Here is a 22,281-nt window from a genome sequence, read left to right as displayed (position 1 = left end):
TTCCGGGATCTCCATATACAGTGTGTTCATAGTGTGTGTGTGTGAGAGACAGACACACACACTTGTGGATTTTGTAGATAAATGCCAGCAGGGCAGAAGTGGGTCCAGAAATGAGTGCTTAATGTTTCTGTTTAATCTTTAACGTGTAACATACCTCAAGCCCTATTCCTGTAATCTTAGACTTTACAGTTCAATCTAGATCATATTTTGTGATATGAGTCATTGTTAGATTTACATGTTACTTCTTCCAGATGATGAATAGCTAATTTCGGAACGGTTATTCCTTTGTTAGTACTGCATTGAAGTTCTTCAACATGTCCTGGTTTTGTCATGATTGTCATATGGTTATATTGACCTAATTATAAGGCTCTAATCTATACAGATGAGCCACTTAAAGACAGATATTTAGTGTAGAGCGAAAACAGGAGGGGGCCTGCCTAGTATAGAACCTGTGGGTTCTACTAAGTATAGGGTCCTCCCACTCAGTATGGAAGTGGTAGGTTTGGTAGGGTTCTTTGCCTCACATATTTTTATAAAACTTTATAATACTACTGACGTTTGCGCGCTCTTGAAAAAAAAGCATTGCATTGGGGGTTTGCCTGTAGAAGTTGTGAAGGGAGCTGACAGACCCTTCTTGATGTCAATTTATCAAGTCACCTTAATCCAAGTCAACAGAAATTAATCTGGCTTCTCTCTCTCTCTCTCTATCTCTCTCTATCTCTCTATCTTTCTCTGACTCACTCACTCACTCACTCACTCACTCACTCACTCACTCACTCACGATTAGCAAGGAGAGTATTGGGCTATATCAGGTTCATGATATGAGACTAGATCATCTGGGATTTTGGATACCGTAATATTGTGGAAGTGTTGTCTTTTCCTATACTTTTAAAGGCTGCAGTACAGTAAAGGGGGTTTCTGAACTTACCTGACTGTTCTAGCTGTTTCTTTATTTGCCTTTACCCTCTTGGTTATTGTAGGCATTACTGATGGTTATTTATCAAGAATAATAATGAAATATCATTGTGTAAATATTTTGTGAAAGCACCAATAGTAATCCCAACAATATTGATACCCCTCCAAAAAGGTTTTGTGAGTGTATGTAATAATCTATGCTGCTGCAAAATATTCCATGGCGGGAACCCCTGTTTGTAACTATACCTTTCAAGACGGGAACCCCTTTTGGGGTTCCTGTTGCTATGTACAGTATATAGCAACATACATTTTTTGTAATTTTTGAATACTCATTTGAAGTTTTTCAGAAAACTTAGGTCAGGATTTAGAAGGCGTTTTTAGATTTGGTCTCAGGTCCAAATGGGTTAAAGAAATTGTCTAAATATTTTGTTCTGCACACCCATCTCTATATATTTTGATGTTCGGTTTTGCCCATGACATTTTGTCACAGGTAGTTTAGCATAGAATAGAATAGAAATACTTAAAGGTAGGGTAAGTGATATTGTGGGGTATTTTATTTTGTTAAAAAGGTTAAAGTACTATATTCTGATAGTTATCATTGCTACAGAGCATTTGTTTGGTCACAGGGGTCTTCTCAAGCTCTTTAGTAAACAGAATATAGTACATTTTCAGGTAGGTGACAAAGCTTAAGCCAATCAGGAGAGAGCACTGAAAATGCATTTTCTGTTTAATAAAGAGCTGGAGAGACATGGGAGACTCCTTTAACTGAACAAACACTCTATAGCAATGAGTACTATCAGAATATAGAGCTATTTAACACTTATTTTAACAAAAGCAAATCACTTACCCTACCTTTTTTAATTAATCCCCAAAGGGAAATTAGTTGACTCTAAATCCAGAAGCGGAGATACTGTATGCAATGTGCTCATTCAGTCATGTAGGCTAGCTGGCTCTGGCTTCTTCTGTGGTCATTTCCGCATAGGTCAAACATTAGTCTGCATAACTTTAAATGTGTTATCTTACAGTAATAATGATACTGTATGACCACATTAAAAAGCAATGATGTTTACTGCTTTAATAATATAAATGGCACAGCCACACAGGTAGTACAGAGTTATAGTTTTATTCGGGTAGCGCTTTTCCAAACAAGGTTACGTTAAGTGAACATAAAGTTGAATCTGCTGAACTCTGATAAATGCTCTGTTCAACTTACCATTCATTAGCTCATGCAATTACAAATACAATGTCTAGTGTTTTTAATAAGAATGATTATTATAATGATGATTAATGATGATTATATCACCTTTGGGTTCAATGTAAGTGTTGCTTTGCATCTATGACTCTATGTTTCCATGTAAATAGCCAATGTATACATCAAAAACATTATGCACTGTAACAGTCTAATCCTGAGAGGCTAGCTAGAATAGTTTTATACAGTATGCCGAGCATTATCAAACCGTATTCCACGCGCACGCGGAGTGCGAAACATTTGATATATGATATGTTTATATGAATCACTCACCACTGAGATGTACAGGAGGGTGTCTGTTTATAGCTCCATGTCACAAATCTAAGACTTGATGCACACACGCACACACACACACACACACACACACACACGTGCACGTGCGCGCGCGCACGCACACACACACCACACACACACACACACACACACACACACACACACACACACACACACACACACACACACACACACACACACACACACACACACACACACACACACACACACACACACACACACACACACACACACACACTTGGCTTTGTGAAGTGTGCCAATGCTCCCTAATCATAGGGTGAATGGAATGTTGTGAGTGAATTACTGTATCATTATCAATCATGATCAGTCCAGCAGAGATGTACTGTATGTCCAAACCAAGAGATATGTGAAGAGTATTCCAAAAGTATTCCAAATTCAAGATATGGCCAAATTTGATTTAAAAAAAAATATCTTTTGACAAAATTATTTAAGCAGGTTTGTAAGTAAAATAGTTACTATTATTGACTATAGAATAAAACGTCATAACCTGTTTTTATTTTTAATTAAATGAAGATCAAACAACATTGTCATTATATTATCTGTATGGTAGAGTATGTTAATACAATCGAACTTATACATTTGGGGTGGTTGTGCTTTGTCTCCCTGCTCTTCTATTCAGACATTTAGATCGTGTCAAAGGTCATGTCTCACTTAGACACAGGATCTGACATGAATTTTGACCTGAGGGTCACGATTCAATTTATCCCCAGAGCAAAGCAGGCAGGCTTTATTAGCTCGATAGTACACATTTCAGCACTTGCGCAGGAAACCGGGTTTCCTGCGGGTTTTAACAAAGTACAAATAATGTATTATAAACATGTATTACTCTCACCCAGAAGGAAAGCTGTACTGTCAAGATGTGGTGAAGACTGACCAGTTCACCCTGAACCCTACTGAGTTCTATATTTGCTGGGTGGGGATTAGCAAGTTTAATGCTTGGCCCATTTGAAACACCTGTTTACTTCAGTCCATGATGGAACTCATTTAGACTATAAAAATATATAGTTGAACAGATTTACAATGACATGCATTTTTTGCTAGATTGTCCACTGACAGGATCATTGTAAGGGTTTTGGAATGGCATGTGGTTATAGAGTATTTCGCATTGGTAGTTGCTAACCACACACAGTACACAATACATACTTGTTAGTGGACACTGAAACCACTTAATCCTTAATCCTTCTTTGACTGCATGGGGTCCCCCATGGGTCTATACTTGGCTCCCTTCTTATTTCCCCTCCGCTCCAAATCTCTTCACCTAAAATAGCGGATCTACAAGCTCACACCACGTTGCAACGAGACTTCTTGGGAGCTTGTAGATCGTCTATTTTCGTGAAATGTTAACCTATTAAGACATGCCCAGAATAGGGACGCTTGGGTTCAAGTGGTCAAGGGTTCAGTGTTTTGTTCAAGGACACTACGGCGGGATATAGCACCTGACGTAAGGAGTGACCCTGTAATGCTTCCTAAAGGGATGGGATGGTCTCACCAATGACTCTGCACAACCTGGGACTCTTTTGGCCCAATCGACACCCTGTATTCTCATCTCAACAACTCTTTATTTATCTGTCAGGACCCAAATTAGTTCTCATCGTGTGGCTGGCTGGCCAATACCATTTGACCTTGAAAAGTGATTCCCACTCCTGCTTGTAAAAGAATATAGCTGGCAATTGTTCTTTTCCTGTCCCACTGCCACTTCTCTTCGCACGTTCATAGAGTACCACTTGCCAACTTTTCATGAAGTCATAGATTTTTTTACATAAATAAGTGAAGGTTATTATTATGGTTATTTTTGTCCAATTGTACAGATTCCTTAATCATCTACACGGTAAAATCCTCAGTGTTAATGTCAAACTGAGAGTGCGCAAATGTAACCAAATGGTCCCGTAAGGGGTCCATTTGGTTACATTTGCACACAATTAACACATTGGCACACAATCAACACAGAGGATTTTACTGTATATTTTCACAAAGCTCCAACCAAGAGGGTAGCTTCATATGACATATCCGTGGCACCTAAATACGAGCTAACGATGTGAAGTAGTACCCGTAATGTACCTTGGATTCTATTGTGAAGTAGTACCCTGCTTACAATTATCACAGTACCCTGTGAGAATTGTAGGCCGGGTCCTCGAGTACAAATATGTTTCAGAAGAAAACACAACTCACTGCATACGGCACACCGCACTCTGAAGATGATTCAACAAGATATTCGAAATATTCCCTACATCAGCAATCTGAGTAATTGCATAATGGAAGCTGAGCAGCGATGTCCAGTGTTTCTAGGCCGCCTTGATCTCAAATATCTGGTGCTTTCCGGAGGGGAATGTGTGAACAGCAGGTGCAGGGGCCTGAAATAGAGGCCGGCTGGTTAGTCAGGGGCCGAGGGGCTGAGAGATTAGTGTGAAGCTAGTGTGTGGCACAGAGACACAACAAAGAATAGATGGAGGAATGAGAGCTGCTAAACGAGAAGGAGCAGCTGCTTGCCTTGTTCTTATACAATGTCCATGAAAATGTACTTTATCAAGACACTCCATGCAGCGCTGCACTGCAGCACAGTGTTGCGTGGAATCTCTGATTGTTGTCTCTTTATCATGACGTTGAGGTCGTCTGTATGTTTGTCTTTTGCACACGCCACACCCCAGGCCGGACTGGGCTGAAACTTTCCATGTTGTGATCCAGGGATGGTTATGGGCAACATTTTGACATTTTGACATTTAACATTTTATAACTTAAATCATGAAAAAAGTATTTCATGAACAACAATCCCGCACACTGCTCTTGCTCAGCAGCATCAGCTTTTATTCAAATTGACAGACGTTTCGGTCCCTCTGGACCTTCATCAAGACACTCTTGATCTCTTGAGCATCTGTAAATTTGAATAAAAGCTGAATGCTGGATTTCTGTTCCTGAAATACTTTTTTTCATGATTGCTTCAGTGATTGCTTCAGTCACTGTCCAACGCACCTGCATCTGAACAAAGTGGATGTGTGAATATTTCCTTTGCATAGATAACTTAAATCATACACTGGAAGTCAATGGAGAGGCTGTAACTTCCAAGCACCTATTTCACCCGTGCAATAACCCAAGCGGTGCTGGGTGCCCTATTAGTTTCATACAGTACAGTATATGCAGTTTTTCTCCGCAGGTGTGCAGACATTTTTTTATAATGTATTGTGTAGTAGGAATGTATACCGTAGGAATTTCTGAAGGCCTAACTCAAAATTCTGCAGCTTCACTGTCAAATAAGGTATCTAGTAAGGGCTCAGTCTATCAAAGTTCTGATGAGTTGAATGTGAAACTTATTGTAGGCACTATTTAACTTCATAACAAAGAATGGTTGAAAATTGAGAATTTATTTGTGGGAATGTGAATTTATATACAGTGCCAAATACCCCCCAAACAAAACCTCATGTAGGCTAATACTTACAGTTTTTATGTTAGATATCTATTGTTCTGTTCTTAAATTGAAGTCCGTGCAGTGAAGTCCAGCACACTTTTCTTTGTTCCTCATTACGAACTGAATTTTGGCATCAGGTATTATGCACCAATATCAACAAGACAATGTCCTTTGCATACTATATGTACTTGATGAATAAAGTAAATTTTTATTATGTATTTCTGTTTTGTGTTGAAAATAAACCCATTCACTTGAACTATTTTTATTGTTCTATTTGTAGGATGACCAGGTTGTGCTCCAATGCACTGCATCCATTTTAAAAGAACAGATCAAGCTATGTCTGTCCTGCGAGGGCTTTGGGAATCGCCTCTGTTTCCTGGAGACGACCTCCAATGCTCAGGTACTAGAATGATACTGTTTGAGTTAGAGCCCAACCAATGCCTGATTTTTCTCGAGTAAATTTAATAAATACTTATAATAAAGTTTTTTTTTTTAAACAAGAACATTCAAAAATAGCCTGTGCTTGTAGATTACCTTTTTATTTGATGTGTGAAAATGTTTGAAAAATGGCCAATACTAATAATGGCCAATACTTCAGCCAGAACAATATATTGGTCTGGCTCTAATACTGTTTGAGTGTTAGCACAAGACTACCTCCAAAGCTCAGATACTAGAATGATAATTATGATATGAGTGGTACAGGAGCCTTAAAAAAAAAGTCTTGCATCTACTGCTATTCTACACTACTACAGTAACTACTACTACTACTACCCTGCAGACAAAATGTGTTAATAGAACTAACCTGCTGTAATTATTCCACAAAACTAAAATCGTTCATTATTGTCTTCATTTCATCTTTCATTTGGGTGGATGTACTGTGTTGTAGAATGTTCCTCCAGACTTGGCTATCTGCTGCTTCATCCTGGAGCAGTCGCTGTCCGTGCGGGCGTTACAGGAAATGCTGTCCAACACGTCCGTGGATGAGGTAAGAGACGAGCAAACAAGGTACACTGTAAAACTGTCACTGTTCAGTGTACGAATGTAGCAAAATGGACGCGTGATGTGCATTTGTACACTCTCTGAGTTACAAATGGATAAACTGTCTATAACTAAGGATTGTACTGTTAAATGACGACTTCACCCATTTTCAACCTTTCTTCATATAATAGGTCCTCACTAATACTCATGATAAAATGGTACAATTTTTTCCTACTCAGTCTGTGTCTCAGAGGAGGGCTGTGGACAGTTCAGAAACCCGTCTTCCAGTGACATCATCGTTAGGCAGATTTTTTTTCCAACAAGATTTCATTTTTTTTATGTAGATTTTCATTAACGCGAGAACAATGGCTTCTATTATTGCATTGCAACTTTCCAGGAATAGAAAGCCTGCAGTTTCTATTAGCTTGGATTCCCCATCGATGATGTCACTGGTAGACGGGTTTCTGAATTGTCCACAGCCCTCCTCTGAGACACAGACTGAGTAGAAAAAAATTGTACAATTTTATCATGAGCATTAGTGAGGACCTGTTATATGAAGAAAGGTTGAAAATGGGTGAAGTCGTTCTTTAAGATTTTACTGTGTAGATAAAGGCTTTCAGAAAACTGATTTCTCCCATCCAACCAATGTGGACATATGTTTTTGCTCTTTGTAGCATGTATGGGTATTTTTGTCTATATGAAATTACATGACATTTCATCTTAACTGAAATTGTTGTTACTACTGTTTACTACTTTGTACAGACAGATGTGCTAATTTAGCATTAACCAAATTAGAGTGGTTGATGAAATGCCACTGTTTCTGGTTAAATTTGTAATTTCTTCAACTTAACTTTCCCTTGTTTCCTCCATGACTCTTCCACCCGCTGACAGGCCGTCGATTTGGACAAATGGGTATGTGTTGTCACTCTTTCTGGGAGCGTATACACACTGTGTCAGCAAAACATTAATAAACTGATAAAGTAGTGAATATAGTGTATGGTGTGACTTCCTCATCATAACTTCTCTCTATCTCTCCTGCTCTGCCAGTCATCACAGGGAGGAGGCAGTCGCACGTTACTGTATGGCCATGCCATCCTGCTGAAACATACCCACTCCAGCATGGTAAGCACCCATTACATGTTCATATATTTAGACCTTTAACCCAGGTGTTCTCAAACTTTTTCATGTCAAGGACCCCCAAATTGACACTTATTAGCCCGCGGACCCCTATTTGAAAAGATATGCCAGCAGGGACCACCATAAGAGAAGATTTTATGGCTCTAGCAGTGATTCTCAACCATATTAATTCCAAGGACCCCCAGTTTGACATGCATTAGGGCTACGGGCCCCCATTTAATGGCATTTATATCTCTGGGACCCCAATTCATATTGTAAAATCAATGTTAATTTAACTCTGAGAGTGTACAAATGACCCGTTAGGGTCCATTTGGTTCCATTTGTACACTCTCAGAGTTACAGACCCATAAGGGTCCATTTGGTTCCTATAAATCATTTAGCTGGGGACCCCCTGGAACTCCCTCAAGGACCCCTGGGGGTCCCCGGACCCCACTTTGAGAACCAATGCTTTAACCCATTTAATCTGGGAACGCGTCTACAAATGTCTTCTAAATCAGGTTTCTGAAACCACTTTCTATATCAGTGGTTGTCAAAATGTTTCATGTCAAGGACCCCCAAAATTATATGTATTTGGCCGCGGACTGCTATCTCAAAATATTTTGTTCCAGGGACCCCCAGAAGAAAAGATTTGAGTTACAAATGTTCGCTTGAAAAAAAAAATATATATATTCAAATATATTTGCTCAAATTTTCAAGACTTTTCTAAAATACCAGATCTACAAGCTCATAGCGCGGCACTCAGGGCCACGCCTTGAGCTTGTATATCTGAAATGTTTTGATAGCCAAAGACATCTAAAATGATAGAGATGTTTTCCCGGTATTAATGGGTTAATAATCACTTTAGACAGTGGTTCTCAACCTTTTCTGGATCAGGGCCCACTTGAAAATCTCGCAATCTCGAAAGCTGCCGTGTTAACACATTGATTGCCTATATCGAGTTAACTCGATTTTAGAATCCGTCACTTGCTTGCCTAGATCGAATTAACTCGATTTTAGCAAAAAATAAAAAAAAACATTTTTTTTTTTTTTTTTTTTTTTTGACCCAAAGACCAAGGATATATGATTTTTCGAAGATTTAGACTCCTATTCACTTCCTTGTTAACTTAAAACTTAAAAATTCTGTATCTCGGCTCCTGAGTACCTTTTTTTTTCAATGAAAAATTTCTTGGCATAAAACTGCAAAAAATCTGAAAAAAGTCTGGCAGTGAATGTGTTAAGTGGTCAGATGGGTGGGACGCATGTATTTTCAGTGCATGTTTATTTTAATGATCGATGAACCGATTGTGTTCCACCTTGGATCAATGGTACTAGTGTATACATTCTTATTTGTTGATATAACCTTTTGATACTAATATATTATCATTAAAGTCTTTGTGTTTTGCCAATTATTTGGGGGCCCTCTTGCACCCTCTGGAATTGAGAATCACTGACTTTAGATATGTTCATATCAACAGTAGATTTACAGAGAATCTTGTTCAGTTGCACTTGGATGACGGCTGGATTCAACCACATTTCCTGCATGAGAAGTCAAACATCTACCACTTATCCAGAAGGGAATCCTCCTGTAATGGCATATCTTTCTGCCTACTTTTCAAAATATACCATGCAAAAAAAGAAGAAGCGTGGGCACAATAACTGAGTAGATCTGTTCAAAAAGACTTACAGGGATAGTTCACCCCCAAAATTCTTTTTTTCTATCGTTTAGTCACCCCATGGAGTCTTGAATTCATGGATATTTCTTAGTTTTTGGGCATTCCTAATAATGTGTCTCCCACCGGAACCGGCGACCGCTACCGGTCATCAAATTATTGGCTTAGGAATGCGACAAAAACGAAACAATATCCATGAAGTCTCCATGGGGTGACTAATTGATAGAAAAAAAGTCATATTGGGGTGAACTATCTCTTTAATTGTGTAAAAGCCAAAATACTTGGTAGAAATATGTGTGCGCTCTCTCTCTCTCGCATACAGCTCTTTCACTCTTTAAACATAACTGCACATCAAATGCACCACGCACCAATCAAAGGGAGCACCAATCACAATAATTCAATTGAAAATATGCCAAGAAGCACAAGGCAATAATTATACATTGTTGCACATCAATTAGAAAGTAATTAAAGCAAATTAAGTATAAACACATCCCATTTTCCTACATTATGGCTCTTACACCCCCATTGACCGAGGGTGATATTAGGCCTCTGGGCTTCAGGCAGGGATACTACTCTACATGCAACACTGTTGTTGGGATCAAACACGTCTTAATAATGGGAATGAATGACTGTCATCACTAGACCTTCCTGTCACTGCAATAATACATAGAATAAACGTGAGTGTTCTGTACCCTCAGGGCGCAGGTACTGTACAGAACACTCACGTTTAACAGGGCCCGCTTTAGGAAAAGCCTGGTCCCTGCAGCTATCAAGGTCCTGGACAAAAGGCCCCGCTGAAAAATCTGTCCTATTGACACCAGTTGTCTTGTTGCTTGTTGTCTGTCTTGTGTGATGTGTAATGGTCTTTTTATGTAATGTACAGTCAGTGAAGACGAATTTCCCCACGGGGACCAATAAATCTAATCTAATCTAATCTAATCTAATCTAATAGAACTGTGACTATATTGGGTTATTCTGCATGCTATGCTCTCCTGCGTGTTAATTAATTAATAATACCAGTGGTTCAGTTGATGAGATTGGTACTGTATGATCTCTCATTCTTTGTGCTACAGTATCTCTGCTGTCTGACTACCTCACGCTCACTGACAGACAAGCTGGCTTTTGATGTGGGCTTGCAGGAAGACTCTACAGGTCAGTACAGTATGCAGAATGTCTCCCTCATTTTATGGCGGATTTATACTTTGTCGTAAGACAGCGTTGCGCACAGAAATAGCAGATCTACAAGCTCACAACGTGTAATGTGACACGTTGTGAATTGTGTATTGTAAATTGTAAATTAAATTAAAATGGTTTAGAATGAATTAATTCAGTCAGCAGAATGTATGTTGTAGCTGTATTTCTTTTAATAGTTTGAAATATGTACTTTGTATTGCGAGATACAAAGAGTCTTTATACGTTCTGTATAGAGCCTATTCAGCCGTGTCTACAATATTTGATAAAGAATAAGCTGTCTATTGCTGCTGACAATGGACGACAAATGTAGTATTTACTACCTATTCTACGCTAAACATAAACAAGGTGCTGTAGGCATCTGCATTGTAAAAGTATGCTTCTTTTTCAGGGGAGGCATGTTGGTGGACCATCCATCCAGCTTCCAAGCAGAGGTCAGAGGGAGAGAAGGTCAGGGTGGGAGATGACCTCATTCTCGTCAGCGTGTCCTCTGAGAGATATCTGGTAACTTCAAACTGGATAGTTCACAAAACGAAACACTGCTGTTGTGTCTTGCAGATGCGTTGATGCTGAAAATGGACCTTTATTTAACATGGCATAAAGCGTCACGGAGTGATTAGATACTCGAGGGAGAACTGACAACTGAGTCAATACAGGTGTCAATTTGGTTTAAAATTTGAGTTCAGGCGGTCTGAACATCTAGTTTCCAAAATCACTTTGTCCTATAATGTCCCAAATAGGGATGCCAGAGTTAATGTGGTTAACAATCCACATCAACTCGGACAGTTAAAAACCAAGTACCAAGTGAACTCCAGACGGAAGCAGAAATGCATCCTGGAAAATCCCTCACACTGTAGGCTGATATAATACAGAGTGCATTTTGGATACAGATTGTGATTGATTGATTCTCCATTGTCCAGCATCTTTCCTATGCCAGCGGTGACCTCATGGTGGACGCGTCCTTCATGCAGACCCTGTGGACTATGAACCCGGTGATGTCTGGCTGTGAGCTGGCTGAAGGTACACATATGATTTCCTTTTACTTCCTTTTGCATTCACTGATACAAAGGTTTTTTTTCATGCCAAATGACAAATTTAATGTATTTTTATATCAATAACATATTTTATATCGTAAGATACTGCGTGGGCACTAGGCCGGGGTTTAAAGTTGGTTCCTTGTACTGGACAATGTTTCGGCTAGAAGTTTTATTTCAATGCATAAAAGCAACAAAAAATGAAGTTCATTGTGCTGGATTGCCTATCTTAAGCACATTTCCAGTCTCTGTGAGTAGATTTTGATATCGGACTCAAAGGAATGGAATCCAATGACTTCCACAAACATTAACAAACCACGATATGCTTTGGAAAATGGTCTCCAGTATCCACAGTCAAGTATGCAGTGAATCAGTCAATGGGCTAAACATGCCAGACCTGGTCCTTTAAATGTAAATAAGGAAGTGCAAAACTTTTAATCCACTTTCTTCCTTAATCGTCTGCACTTTCCAGGTTTCCTGATTGGAGGCTATGTGCTACGATTGTTCCATGGTCACATGGATGAATGTTTGGCCATCCCATCAGCTGACCAAGGAGATGACCAACGGAGGTGACAGCTTGTCATACACACAGAACACACACAGGGGAAGGGTCAAAGCTGCATACTGTACAATATGTTGTTTTATTTTCAGAGTTGCTCATTATGAGGGAGGGGCTGTGTGCAGTCAGGCCCGGTCGCTGTGGAGACTTGAACCACTTCGTATTGCGTGAGTAGACTCATTAAAGCCACTTATCACATACTTTTGATTCATTAGTGAGCTTTGAGCATTTTTTATACAGCATAATAAGTATTGTATGGTAATCATACCATACCTTATGTGTAAGTGTATAAATGTCCTTTCTTTAATCCATCTTCGAAACTCCCAGCAACCTTGGTTGATATCCGCTTATGTGTTAACCCATTTAGACCTGGAACCCCATTACGTAACTATACCTTTCAAGCCGGGAACCCCTTTTCGGGTTCTTGTTGCTATGTACAGTAATTTTTAGAGTAGCTTAAGGGCTTTTCACACGGGGAGCGACATTACACCCGCATACCCGCTTGGATCCACGGGGTCGCACTGCGCTCCTCATTTTAATAGATGCGTTTCTACACATTGCGTCAAAAACAATTCAACTCTTGATGCGAGTGTGCGTGAGGGAATCACACCCAGTGTCAAAGAATTTCACAGGATCGCCCCCGCTGTCAGATTGCCTGTGCCTCCCTACCTGAGCGTTCGCCTCTCATTGAAAATGAATTACTAGACGTGTCAGTGGCCTCCTGTGTGAAAGAGCCCTTTTGTCTTTTTTTTTTCACTTTTACTGACATTTGTGTTTCTTACTGTGTAGGTGGAGCAGCAGTCACATTAAGTGGGGCCAGTCTTTCAGGATACGCCACATAACAACAGGCAGGTACCTCTGTCTGGATGAGGAGAAAGGTCTGCTGGTGGTCGACCCAGAGAAGGCCAACTCCAAGATGGCTGCTTTCTGCTTCAGGATTTCAAAGGTCAATGCCAGAACAACACCAGTTGTACCTGAGAAATAAGTTTAATTTAAAGAAAGCAAAACATCATAGGACATTTTTTTAAGAGTTCACAATCTGCAGCAGTGCGGAAAGATTTTCTCACCACTTATATGACAACGAAGACACTTTCTCATAATGTCATTTACATTTACACGTTCTTTTGCTGATGCTTTCACAATGCCTTATCCCGACGCGTTGTCAGACGTCAGCTATTTTCGGCATGTGACAGTGCCGGCTTAAGCTTCATAAATCTATCCCATATAAATATACAAATATACCAAAGTTGTACCTCGTGTACATTCTTGTGTAAAATTCATAATTTGCTGTAGAAGTGTGATTTGGCTATTCTCAACTCTTTTTACGGCGTGGCTAGGAGGCCAGCCTATGTACTGTATGTATGTGTGTTTGTCCGGACCCAGATTAGTCCGGACCTAATCATGCAAACCTCACTGGACCGATCAGCACCAGATTTCTTGTGCACGCTGCCAGTAGGTCAAAGAAGTACCTCCACACAATTGTTTTTCACATATGGTTATTGTACTGTTTGCACTGTTGACGCTGTCACTTTTCTCAGCATTGCACACTGATTGTTCTGGTTGCACTGGTTGTCACTGACACATAATATTATTTTTGAGGCGGGATACTGTGAGGACACTGTAACCTGGTGTTTTCTGCATAGTGCAGGACAGTTGTAGTATAGGTGTATACTTTGTATACTGTTATTGATGATGCTTCTTATTGTTATTTCTTACCTTTGTATTGCTGTATCTGACAGTACTTTCCTTACTTTGTATCTGTAACTTTGTAACCCTTAACTGCTGTGCTGCCTCTAGGCGACTGAAATTCCCCTGTGGGATCAATAAAGGTATCTATCTATCTACTGTATGTAGAAAAGAGAGAAAGGAGCGCATCTGTTTGGAGTCAAAATCCCCAACAAGGTGCTCTTTGGCACAGATGGGTGACAAAAAATGATTTGCAAAACATACAAGTACACAGACCAGAAATCTGACATGATGTAGTTTCCCTTTAGCTTTAATAATTTGAACAATAAAGTCACTCATTGTTTGTTTGTTTTTTCCCCAACTGCAGGAGAAGATTGAAGAAGCGAGATTGAAGAAGCGAGATGTGGAAGGTATGGGAACACCTGAGATCAAGTATGGAGAGTCCATGTGCTTTGTACAGCACGTTTCTACTGGCCTCTGGTTAACCTACGCAGCTGTGGATGCAAAGGTAGCCCGTCTGGGACCTCTAAAGAGGAAGGTAAATATGTGTAATCACCTACCTGTAGGGCTGCAATTACTATCGATTACTTTTTGATTCATTAAAAAATCAAGATGCGTGTTTTTTTTTAAATAATTAAACAAGAAAATGATATATCAATCAATCAACGTGAAGAAATTCTAATTGATTTTATATTATCAACTAAAGCAATTAGTCTGATTAACCATTAAAGCACTTTTTATACTTTGTCCTATAATGGTGTCACACAAAAATATTGAAAATTGTGCAACTCGAATTGGCTATTTTTGGTAATTTGATTAATAACGATTTATTTTTATTTTTATAATCAATAATTAATTAACTGTTAATTAATTCAATTGATATATTATTATCAGCAATCTCATCAGTGACACCTAGTGTCATGATGTAGTACAGCCTGTCCACTGTATGTCTTTATTTCCTCTCAGGCCATCCTTCATAAAGAGGGTCACATGGATGACGCCCTCACAGTGGCTCGCTCCCAGATAGAAGAACAGCAGGCTGCTAGAATGATCTACAGCACCTTCGGCCTCTTCAACCAGTTCATCAAGTACGCCCACACCACGACTATAATGACAATGACAGTGGTGAACGATATCGCTTGGATCACTTTCAGAGCGATTTTTTAAGAATGATAGAAACATTAGCTGCCAATCAAAATCCATCAGAAGGGTATCTGGGGAGATGAGGAGACTATTATGAATAGCTGGCGCTAGCTGGTAGACTAGCTGGCATTACCTCAGGTAGCCTTCAAATATCTCACCTCCTTATAATTGAATAATCAGCATCATATTATCCATATAGCCTATTACATGTCTTTCAGCACAATGGAGGTGGAGATCTTTCTCTCTCTCGCACTATCTGCCTCCGCTCAAAGTGCTTGGTGCCACTGTTTACAGAGCGTTCATCAGTGCGGACACTCCCGTAATTATCGTTAATAGTTATAGTTGTAGTTATCGTGCTTGGTGTGAACGGCCCTTAACTATGGCTATGCCAGGAGATCAAATCGGGTGATGTCTCATGTTTAACCCCTTAAGCCCTATAATATAGGCTACTTTGTCATCCGACAAATAGTGAAAATAGCTGATCTACAATCTCAAAACACGGTGTATCGCGACACATTGTGAGCTTGTAGGTCTGCTACAGAAACACATATCATGACATGCCCAAAAATAGGGCTAGTCTGACTAGTTCTGTAGTTTTATTTTCTAACTATAAGCTCCTTTTATCTTAAACCCTGCACAAATTGATGTTTTTCCAACTTTCTATATGCTTTTTGTTTTTACATTGTTATCGTTGCTTCAACTGTACATGTTTTATTATTTATGTTGACGTGATAAGCCAAACATGTGATGTTGATGGAGTTGTTCTTCTCCCCCGTGCGTTGTCTAGAGGTTTAGATGCTCTGAACGGGAAGAACAAGTCCGCCAACGCTCCCTCTCTGCCCATGGACGCGGTCGTTCTCTCCCTGCAGGACCTCATCTTCTACTTCCGGCCGCCTGAGGACGAGCTCGAGCACGAGGAGAAGCAGTCCAAGCTGCGATCTCTCAAGAACAGACAGAACCTCTTTCAAGAGGAGGTTGGTCACTGTCACTGGGTCACCAGAATCAACAGGTTTCTTCCCCTGGGGAGCATGAATGTGTAGCCTAGAGCAGATTTCATGGCAATCCGGTCATTACTTATCAAAGTAGTTTAACCTCTATACCAGGGGTCTTCAACGTTTTCAGGCCAAGGACCCCCTAGCTGAGAGAGGGATGAAGCAGGGACCCCCTACTCTATATTGTATAAAATTGTGTTTCAGATTAAAGTTTTTTTTTTACTTAGTCTGCTATTTTTTCCCTCTACACCTATAGCCTCTTTGCCAAAAATAGCCGATCTACAAGCTCTCAACACCTCGCAGCGCGAGGCGTTGTGAGCTTGTAGATCTGCTATTTTTGGATAAAGTTCTCCTCAGAAAAAGGGATGTTAGGGTTCAAGTGGTTAAGGTAAAAAACAAAAACATATCACACAAAGATTTGGCGGACCCCCTGTAGTGACTCTGAGGACCCCCTAGCCTGTTGAAGACCCCTGCTCTATACGGTATGTACTTTGTCATACGACGAATAGTGAAAATAGTCGATCAGCAAGCTCATAACGTGCCATTATCCATTTCAGTATAGACTAAAGGCTGAGGCTAAATACATTTCTGGTCCATTTTCAGTGATATCTCGCTCATCTCTTCAACATATTTCCAATGTTTTCTTGTCCTCCAAACAGGGGATGATCACACTTGTACTGGACTCTGTTGATCGGCTCAACGTCTACAACACAGCAGCACACTTCTCAGAGTTTGTAGGGGAGGAGGCTGCAGAGTCCTGGAAGGAAATAGTGAATCTACTGTATGAGTTGTTGGGTACGTACTTGGCCTTTTGATGATGTAGAAATAGTGACTCTACTGTATGAGTCACAAATGAGCTGCATTGTTTGTAGATGGCGCATCAGATTTTGTGTCTGTATATGATGCACTAAGCTAAACAGTTATTTGTGTCTCCATTTTAAGCTTCTTTGATCAGAGGGAACCGTGCCAACTGTGCTCTGTTTTGTGATAACCTCGACTGGCTGGTCAGCAAGCTGGACCGACTGGAGGCGTCTTCAGGTACACTATTTTCCCTGTCCACTGGCCTTCTACACGTTCAAATCCACTGTGATCATATGACAAAAAAAACATCCCGGATTTTACAGTCTAAGATTCACAGTGGCAACCAAGTCCCACATTCTTGCATTCATTGTGCATCTATCCTAATTAGTGTCATAAACAGCATAATTTGTAGAAGCCCCCTTTTATGAACTGATCCTTTTATCAGCCCTACTGTAAGTGTTGTATTGCATCATACAGTAAAAATGATTCTGATGATTCTGATTCTATCGTTGAATGATTTTTCAAATAGATTCCAAAAATGCTCCTCATTTTACTGGGGATCCGCTGGAACCCCTTCAAGGACCCCTAGGGGTCCCCGAACCCCACTTCATGGTCTACCACCATTTGTTAAAAGAAAGTACACATAATAGAGGAACATATAGAGGAACAGGAGGAAATGGTCTTGTGGAACATGCCTGTAGGTCAGCAAGCGTACATGGGCATCCAGAAACAGCGGGGATCTTAAAGGACCATACCAGTGTTGTGTTGTTAGCCCAGGCTAGACCATTGACTACAATTACATTTCATCTCATCTTTCAAGTCTCTGCAAGTACATTTTCATACCATACAGAAATGAATGGAAACCAATGGCTTCCTGGAAGGTACTGTTGGTAAAAGTACAGTATACCGTATGTGATTTGTAGTCACTGGGCTGAAAAATGCAGCATGATGGTCCTTTAACTTCTTAAACCCTCTACTTAGTTGACCTTAGTTCCCAAGGGCTATACTGTACCAGGCTAGCCCCCTCCTGTATTTGCTCTACTCTAGTAAAAAAAAAAATTGCCAAAAATAGGCGATCTCCAACTCACAATGCGTTGCGTTGCGATGCGTTGTGAGCTTGTAGATCTGCTGTTTTTGCCAAACGTTTGACCCAGAATATTCTAGGGTTCAAGTAAAGACATAAAATACACTTACTGGTGTAAAAAGAAGAAGAGATCCGAGTACCCAAAAAAATGGATATGGAGTTAAAAACAAACTTTAATGTATAAAAATGCCATGTTTTTACCAGTTAAGGTCTTCATCAGGGCAAGAACACACCACTAACTGTGTTTATAATTATACCACAATCTTTATACCATGACTCTGGCATGATTCTGACAGTGTACAATGATTGATGGTACTGACAGTGTACAAATGGAACAAAATGGACCTTAAGGGTCCATTTGGTTCCATTTGTACACTGTAAGAGAGTTCAATTATGTGTTTTAACCTGTATAACATGACATCTTCCCGCAGGCATCCTGGAGGTGCTTTATTGTGTTCTGATTGAGAGTCCAGAAGTCCTGAATATTATCCAGGAAAACCACATCAAGTCAATCATCTCTCTCCTTGATAAGCATGGACGCAATCACAAGGTTAGTACTGTTATAATAGATCATCATAATAATAATATGAGAATAATACATTATTAAAACTATATATCTCTGTTGTCGGGCAGACACCAGCTAACTCCAAAATATTCATTTTTCAGGAAATGAAAAAGAACAAAACAAAAAGTGGAGTTAGGAGGTTTTGTCCATCAATCATTGATAAGAACAGCTGAATGGACCTCCAAGCTCACAATGAGGTTGGAGGTCAAAAGGATGTGGAGCCAGCTACCTCAACCCCCCTTTGGTGGAGTTAGCTGGTTTAGCAGACAATTTTGATGGAGTTAGCTGGTTTTGACAGAAGCGCTTTTTAATGCTTTTTATTGGTTCAATATTTTTTTAACCAACACACAGACTGGGGTGTTCAATGGCACTGATTTATGAAGAAAAAAAAAGCTGAACAATTTAGTTAGCTGGTGTCTGCCAGACAGCAACAAATTATGTTTGTTAAATGTATCATACTTCAAATATTAATTCTGCAAAAAGTTAAATGGCAATAATATACATCATGTCTGTACTGTATATCGTCACTGTCGGGTAGAATTTTTTATCTCCTTGTTTCTTCTTTTTATTCATAAATAATTGCCCTATTTTATACTTCATGGTATTAAATTGTCACGCAAAAGTAGCCTAATAGTCGATCTATCAACTCATGAGCGTGTAGATTTTTTCGTTTTTTGAGATTTTTTATATTTTCACCTATAATGACATGCCCAAAATAGGTATGCATGCAGTGTTGCCAGATTCTGTGAGAGAAACAAGCAACCAGGTCTAGGAAAAGCGGGCCACATGTGCACTTTAACATATACATCAGCGATTTGAAAATAGCAGATCTACAAGCTCACAACGTGTCGCGATGCGATGCGTTGTGAGCTTGTAGATCGGCTATTTTCAAATAAAATCTTGCGGGGAAATTATAATAAGCAGATCTGGCAACCCTGTATGCCTGGTTGAAAGTGGATAAGTGTACAGCATGTGTGAGTTGTATAAATATTGAACTCTCCCTGTGCTGTGCAGGTGCTGGATGTGTTGTGCTCTCTCTGTGTGTGTAACGGAGTGGCCGTGCGATCCAATCAGAACCTCATCACAGAGAATCTGCTTCCGGGTCGAGACCTCCTGCTTCAAACCAACATCATCAATTATGTCACCAGGTACTTGCGGGCAGTGTTGGAAAGTAACTAAGTACATTTACTCAAGTACTGTACATAAGTACAATTTTGAGGTACTTTTTACTTCTACTCCACTACATCTCAGTCAAATATTGTACTTTTTACAATTATTTGACAGCTTTAATTAGCCTACCTGTTACTTTGCAGATTTAGATTATTAACACAAACCATAAGCGCTATTTTATACTTATACGGCTATTCGAAAATCTACAAGCTCACAACGCGTCGCAATGCGACGTACATCTGCAATACTTTTAAGCTCTCCACCACTGACTGTCTGTGGGCCAGCTGGAAACAGGATGTTCACATAAGAGTGAATACTTGCCAGATGCTTGGCAAAATAAGTCGACACCAACATTCCAGTCCTTTGGAATGTGGTGCAGTTGGCTGAGCACACCACAGGGAGCTCCCTCCCATCTCTGCGGGACACACACGACAGCAGTCGTTCATGATTGATTCGTTCAAAAGAACTAGTTAATTTGCCCCGAACGCGAACAAGCTCGTTCACTTTCTGAAACTGTTCCGTTCACGCGCAACGTAAAAAAAAAACGCTCCCGTGATGGTGTTTTACACACATTATAAAAACACACATTAACCACTTTAGCCCTATTTCATGCCTAGGATATTTGGAAATAGCAGATCTACAAGCTCACAACGCGTCGCATAGCGATGCGTTGTGAGCTTGTAGATCGGCTATTTTCAAATATGTTAGTACTTTTACTTTTGGTACTTTAAGTATATTTTGATGCCAATACATTTTTAACGCTAGAAAATAGCGCTACTGAACGAGAACGTGAACGAATCATTTGAACGAATCATTGCCGTGAACGTGAACGAAATCGTTCGTTCACTGAAATGAACCTTTTTTCCCACCACTAGACAGCAGGTGCTTGAGCAGGTCAAAAAGGTTTATGGGAGTGGTGTTACATCTAAAGTCATGTCATAATTGTCATTCATATTCAGTTTTCTTCAACTGGTCCAACTCTTCTGTCAAACAGTGAACATCATTTTGGTGACAAAAAAAAGGCTTTATTGAGCAGGGTGTCGGATAAACTAAAAACGAATTATTTAATTTGCAAATACAAAACAGAAGTGGATATTCTAATTAAGAAAGCACCTATCGTTCCTGGTACTCAAACCTGACTGTACTATAACATAATCATCACATGTGTCTGTGAAAGATTTCAAAATGTGTCTGTGAAAGTGAAGAAGTAAGGAGTTGGTCTTATCTTCTTTAAATTCAGTCACAGTAGAAGTCCATGCCCTGCATGAAAGACAATACAAACAGTAAAAAGGACAACATATACCCATTAGAACAGAGAATACATTGGTGATATAAAAAAACAAACATTGACCGTCTGTAATAGAGACAAACTTGTACTCACGGTCGTGGGGATTGCAACTGTGTCCTTCGTGAATATCTGTGTCTCGTTCACCACTGTGGAAGGGAAGTACCCAATGATGCCCATCTGGTCCACATAACGCTCACTGTATACCTGGCCAGTGAAAATAACATGGCCTTTCAAATGGGTTCCCAGAGAGTGGATTATGTAAGCCCTGAAGAGCTTGATATACTTTGTTGTGCATGGTGTCGTCGTGCACTGAAAATAGCAGATCAGCGTGCAACTAACTAAGTGTAAATCCAGCCCTGTATACTGGAAGATCTTTTATCTTTATCTTTATTGGTTAGACTGAATGGCTTGGGCACATTGTTAAAGAAATAAATCAGCACCTACACTTCCAGACCAAAAGATTCCAGCGCCATCCTCTGGTGTGAGTTTAGAATACACATACACCATTTGTCCCCTCTTGATGTTGATAAATCTGCAGTCCTGAGCCGTGAAGTCATCTAAAGCCGTGGCTATGGAGATGGCATCTGAGAAAGCACACAAAACATTAAAGCCATGGGCAATTTAGATGTACCAGTACACTCTGACACACCATAATGTACATTAGATGTGAATTCAAGGACCCCAACGGAAACAAGCCCGCAAGGACTTTTTTGGCCGGACCTTTTAGACAAAAGCATTATAAATGTAACTGTGTTGTTTAACATTCTTTTGCCTAATAAAAATTTAAATTTCAAAATTCCCAAAATTCCACCTCTTAATTTGATCTTCATTCACAATAGTTCTCAGAACTATGTAAATTGCACATAACCCCCCTGCCCCTACATCTTCATCATCATTTTGACTTACATGAGCACTCAGCATCTCCACAAAGTTTGCTGTCTGCAAGTTTATCCATGAAGACAGCTCTTGAGATCTGGTACGTTAGTCCCACATACAGCAGAATAATCACTGGACGCTTCATTCTGAGCAGAAAGAAAGAAAGACGAGGATATGTGAGCGTGTTTTTCTAAGCGTGAATGTTTAGTGTGTGTGCAAACTGCAGAGTATTATGTGAGGTGACTCCAG

General features: G+C 39.9%; 2 protein-coding genes across 4 annotated transcripts in view; one reads left to right on the top strand and one right to left on the bottom strand.

Moving 5' to 3' along the window:
• Positions 1 to 22,281, top strand: part of LOC311056918 (ryanodine receptor 1-like) — a 115,123-nt gene that overhangs the window by 1,293 nt on the left and 91,549 nt on the right. For all 3 annotated transcript variants that reach the window (XM_084073767.1, XM_084073766.1, XM_084073765.1), the window contains exons 2-18: positions 6,160 to 6,279; positions 6,766 to 6,864; positions 7,749 to 7,769; positions 7,905 to 7,979; positions 10,717 to 10,795; positions 11,226 to 11,338; positions 11,755 to 11,854; positions 12,341 to 12,437; positions 12,520 to 12,594; positions 13,217 to 13,373; positions 14,481 to 14,651; positions 15,080 to 15,201; positions 16,044 to 16,230; positions 16,908 to 17,043; positions 17,191 to 17,286; positions 18,565 to 18,683; positions 19,713 to 19,846. In XM_084073767.1, coding sequence (XP_083929893.1) covers positions 6,160 to 6,279; positions 6,766 to 6,864; positions 7,749 to 7,769; positions 7,905 to 7,979; positions 10,717 to 10,795; positions 11,226 to 11,338; positions 11,755 to 11,854; positions 12,341 to 12,437; positions 12,520 to 12,594; positions 13,217 to 13,373; positions 14,481 to 14,651; positions 15,080 to 15,201; positions 16,044 to 16,230; positions 16,908 to 17,043; positions 17,191 to 17,286; positions 18,565 to 18,683; positions 19,713 to 19,846 — 1,901 coding nt within the window. The remainder of the gene's footprint in view (positions 1 to 6,159; positions 6,280 to 6,765; positions 6,865 to 7,748; positions 7,770 to 7,904; positions 7,980 to 10,716; positions 10,796 to 11,225; positions 11,339 to 11,754; positions 11,855 to 12,340; positions 12,438 to 12,519; positions 12,595 to 13,216; positions 13,374 to 14,480; positions 14,652 to 15,079; positions 15,202 to 16,043; positions 16,231 to 16,907; positions 17,044 to 17,190; positions 17,287 to 18,564; positions 18,684 to 19,712; positions 19,847 to 22,281) is intronic.
• LOC311056919 (otoraplin-like) lies at positions 20,894 to 22,246 on the bottom strand. The gene is made up of 4 exons (XM_084073768.1): positions 22,063 to 22,246; positions 21,601 to 21,740; positions 21,250 to 21,360; positions 20,894 to 21,128 (listed from the first exon to the last, which is right to left on the bottom strand). Exons 1-4 carry the CDS (start codon positions 22,175 to 22,177, stop codon positions 21,105 to 21,107), a joined length of 390 nt encoding a protein of 129 aa, XP_083929894.1. The 5' UTR covers positions 22,178 to 22,246; the 3' UTR covers positions 20,894 to 21,104.

This window comes from Gymnoscopelus microlampas (assembly GCF_963454915.1).
Source record: "Gymnoscopelus microlampas genome assembly, chromosome: 12".
Lineage (NCBI taxonomy): Eukaryota > Metazoa > Chordata > Actinopteri > Myctophiformes > Myctophidae > Gymnoscopelus > Gymnoscopelus microlampas.
This window is presented reverse-complemented; position numbering and strand designations above follow the sequence as displayed.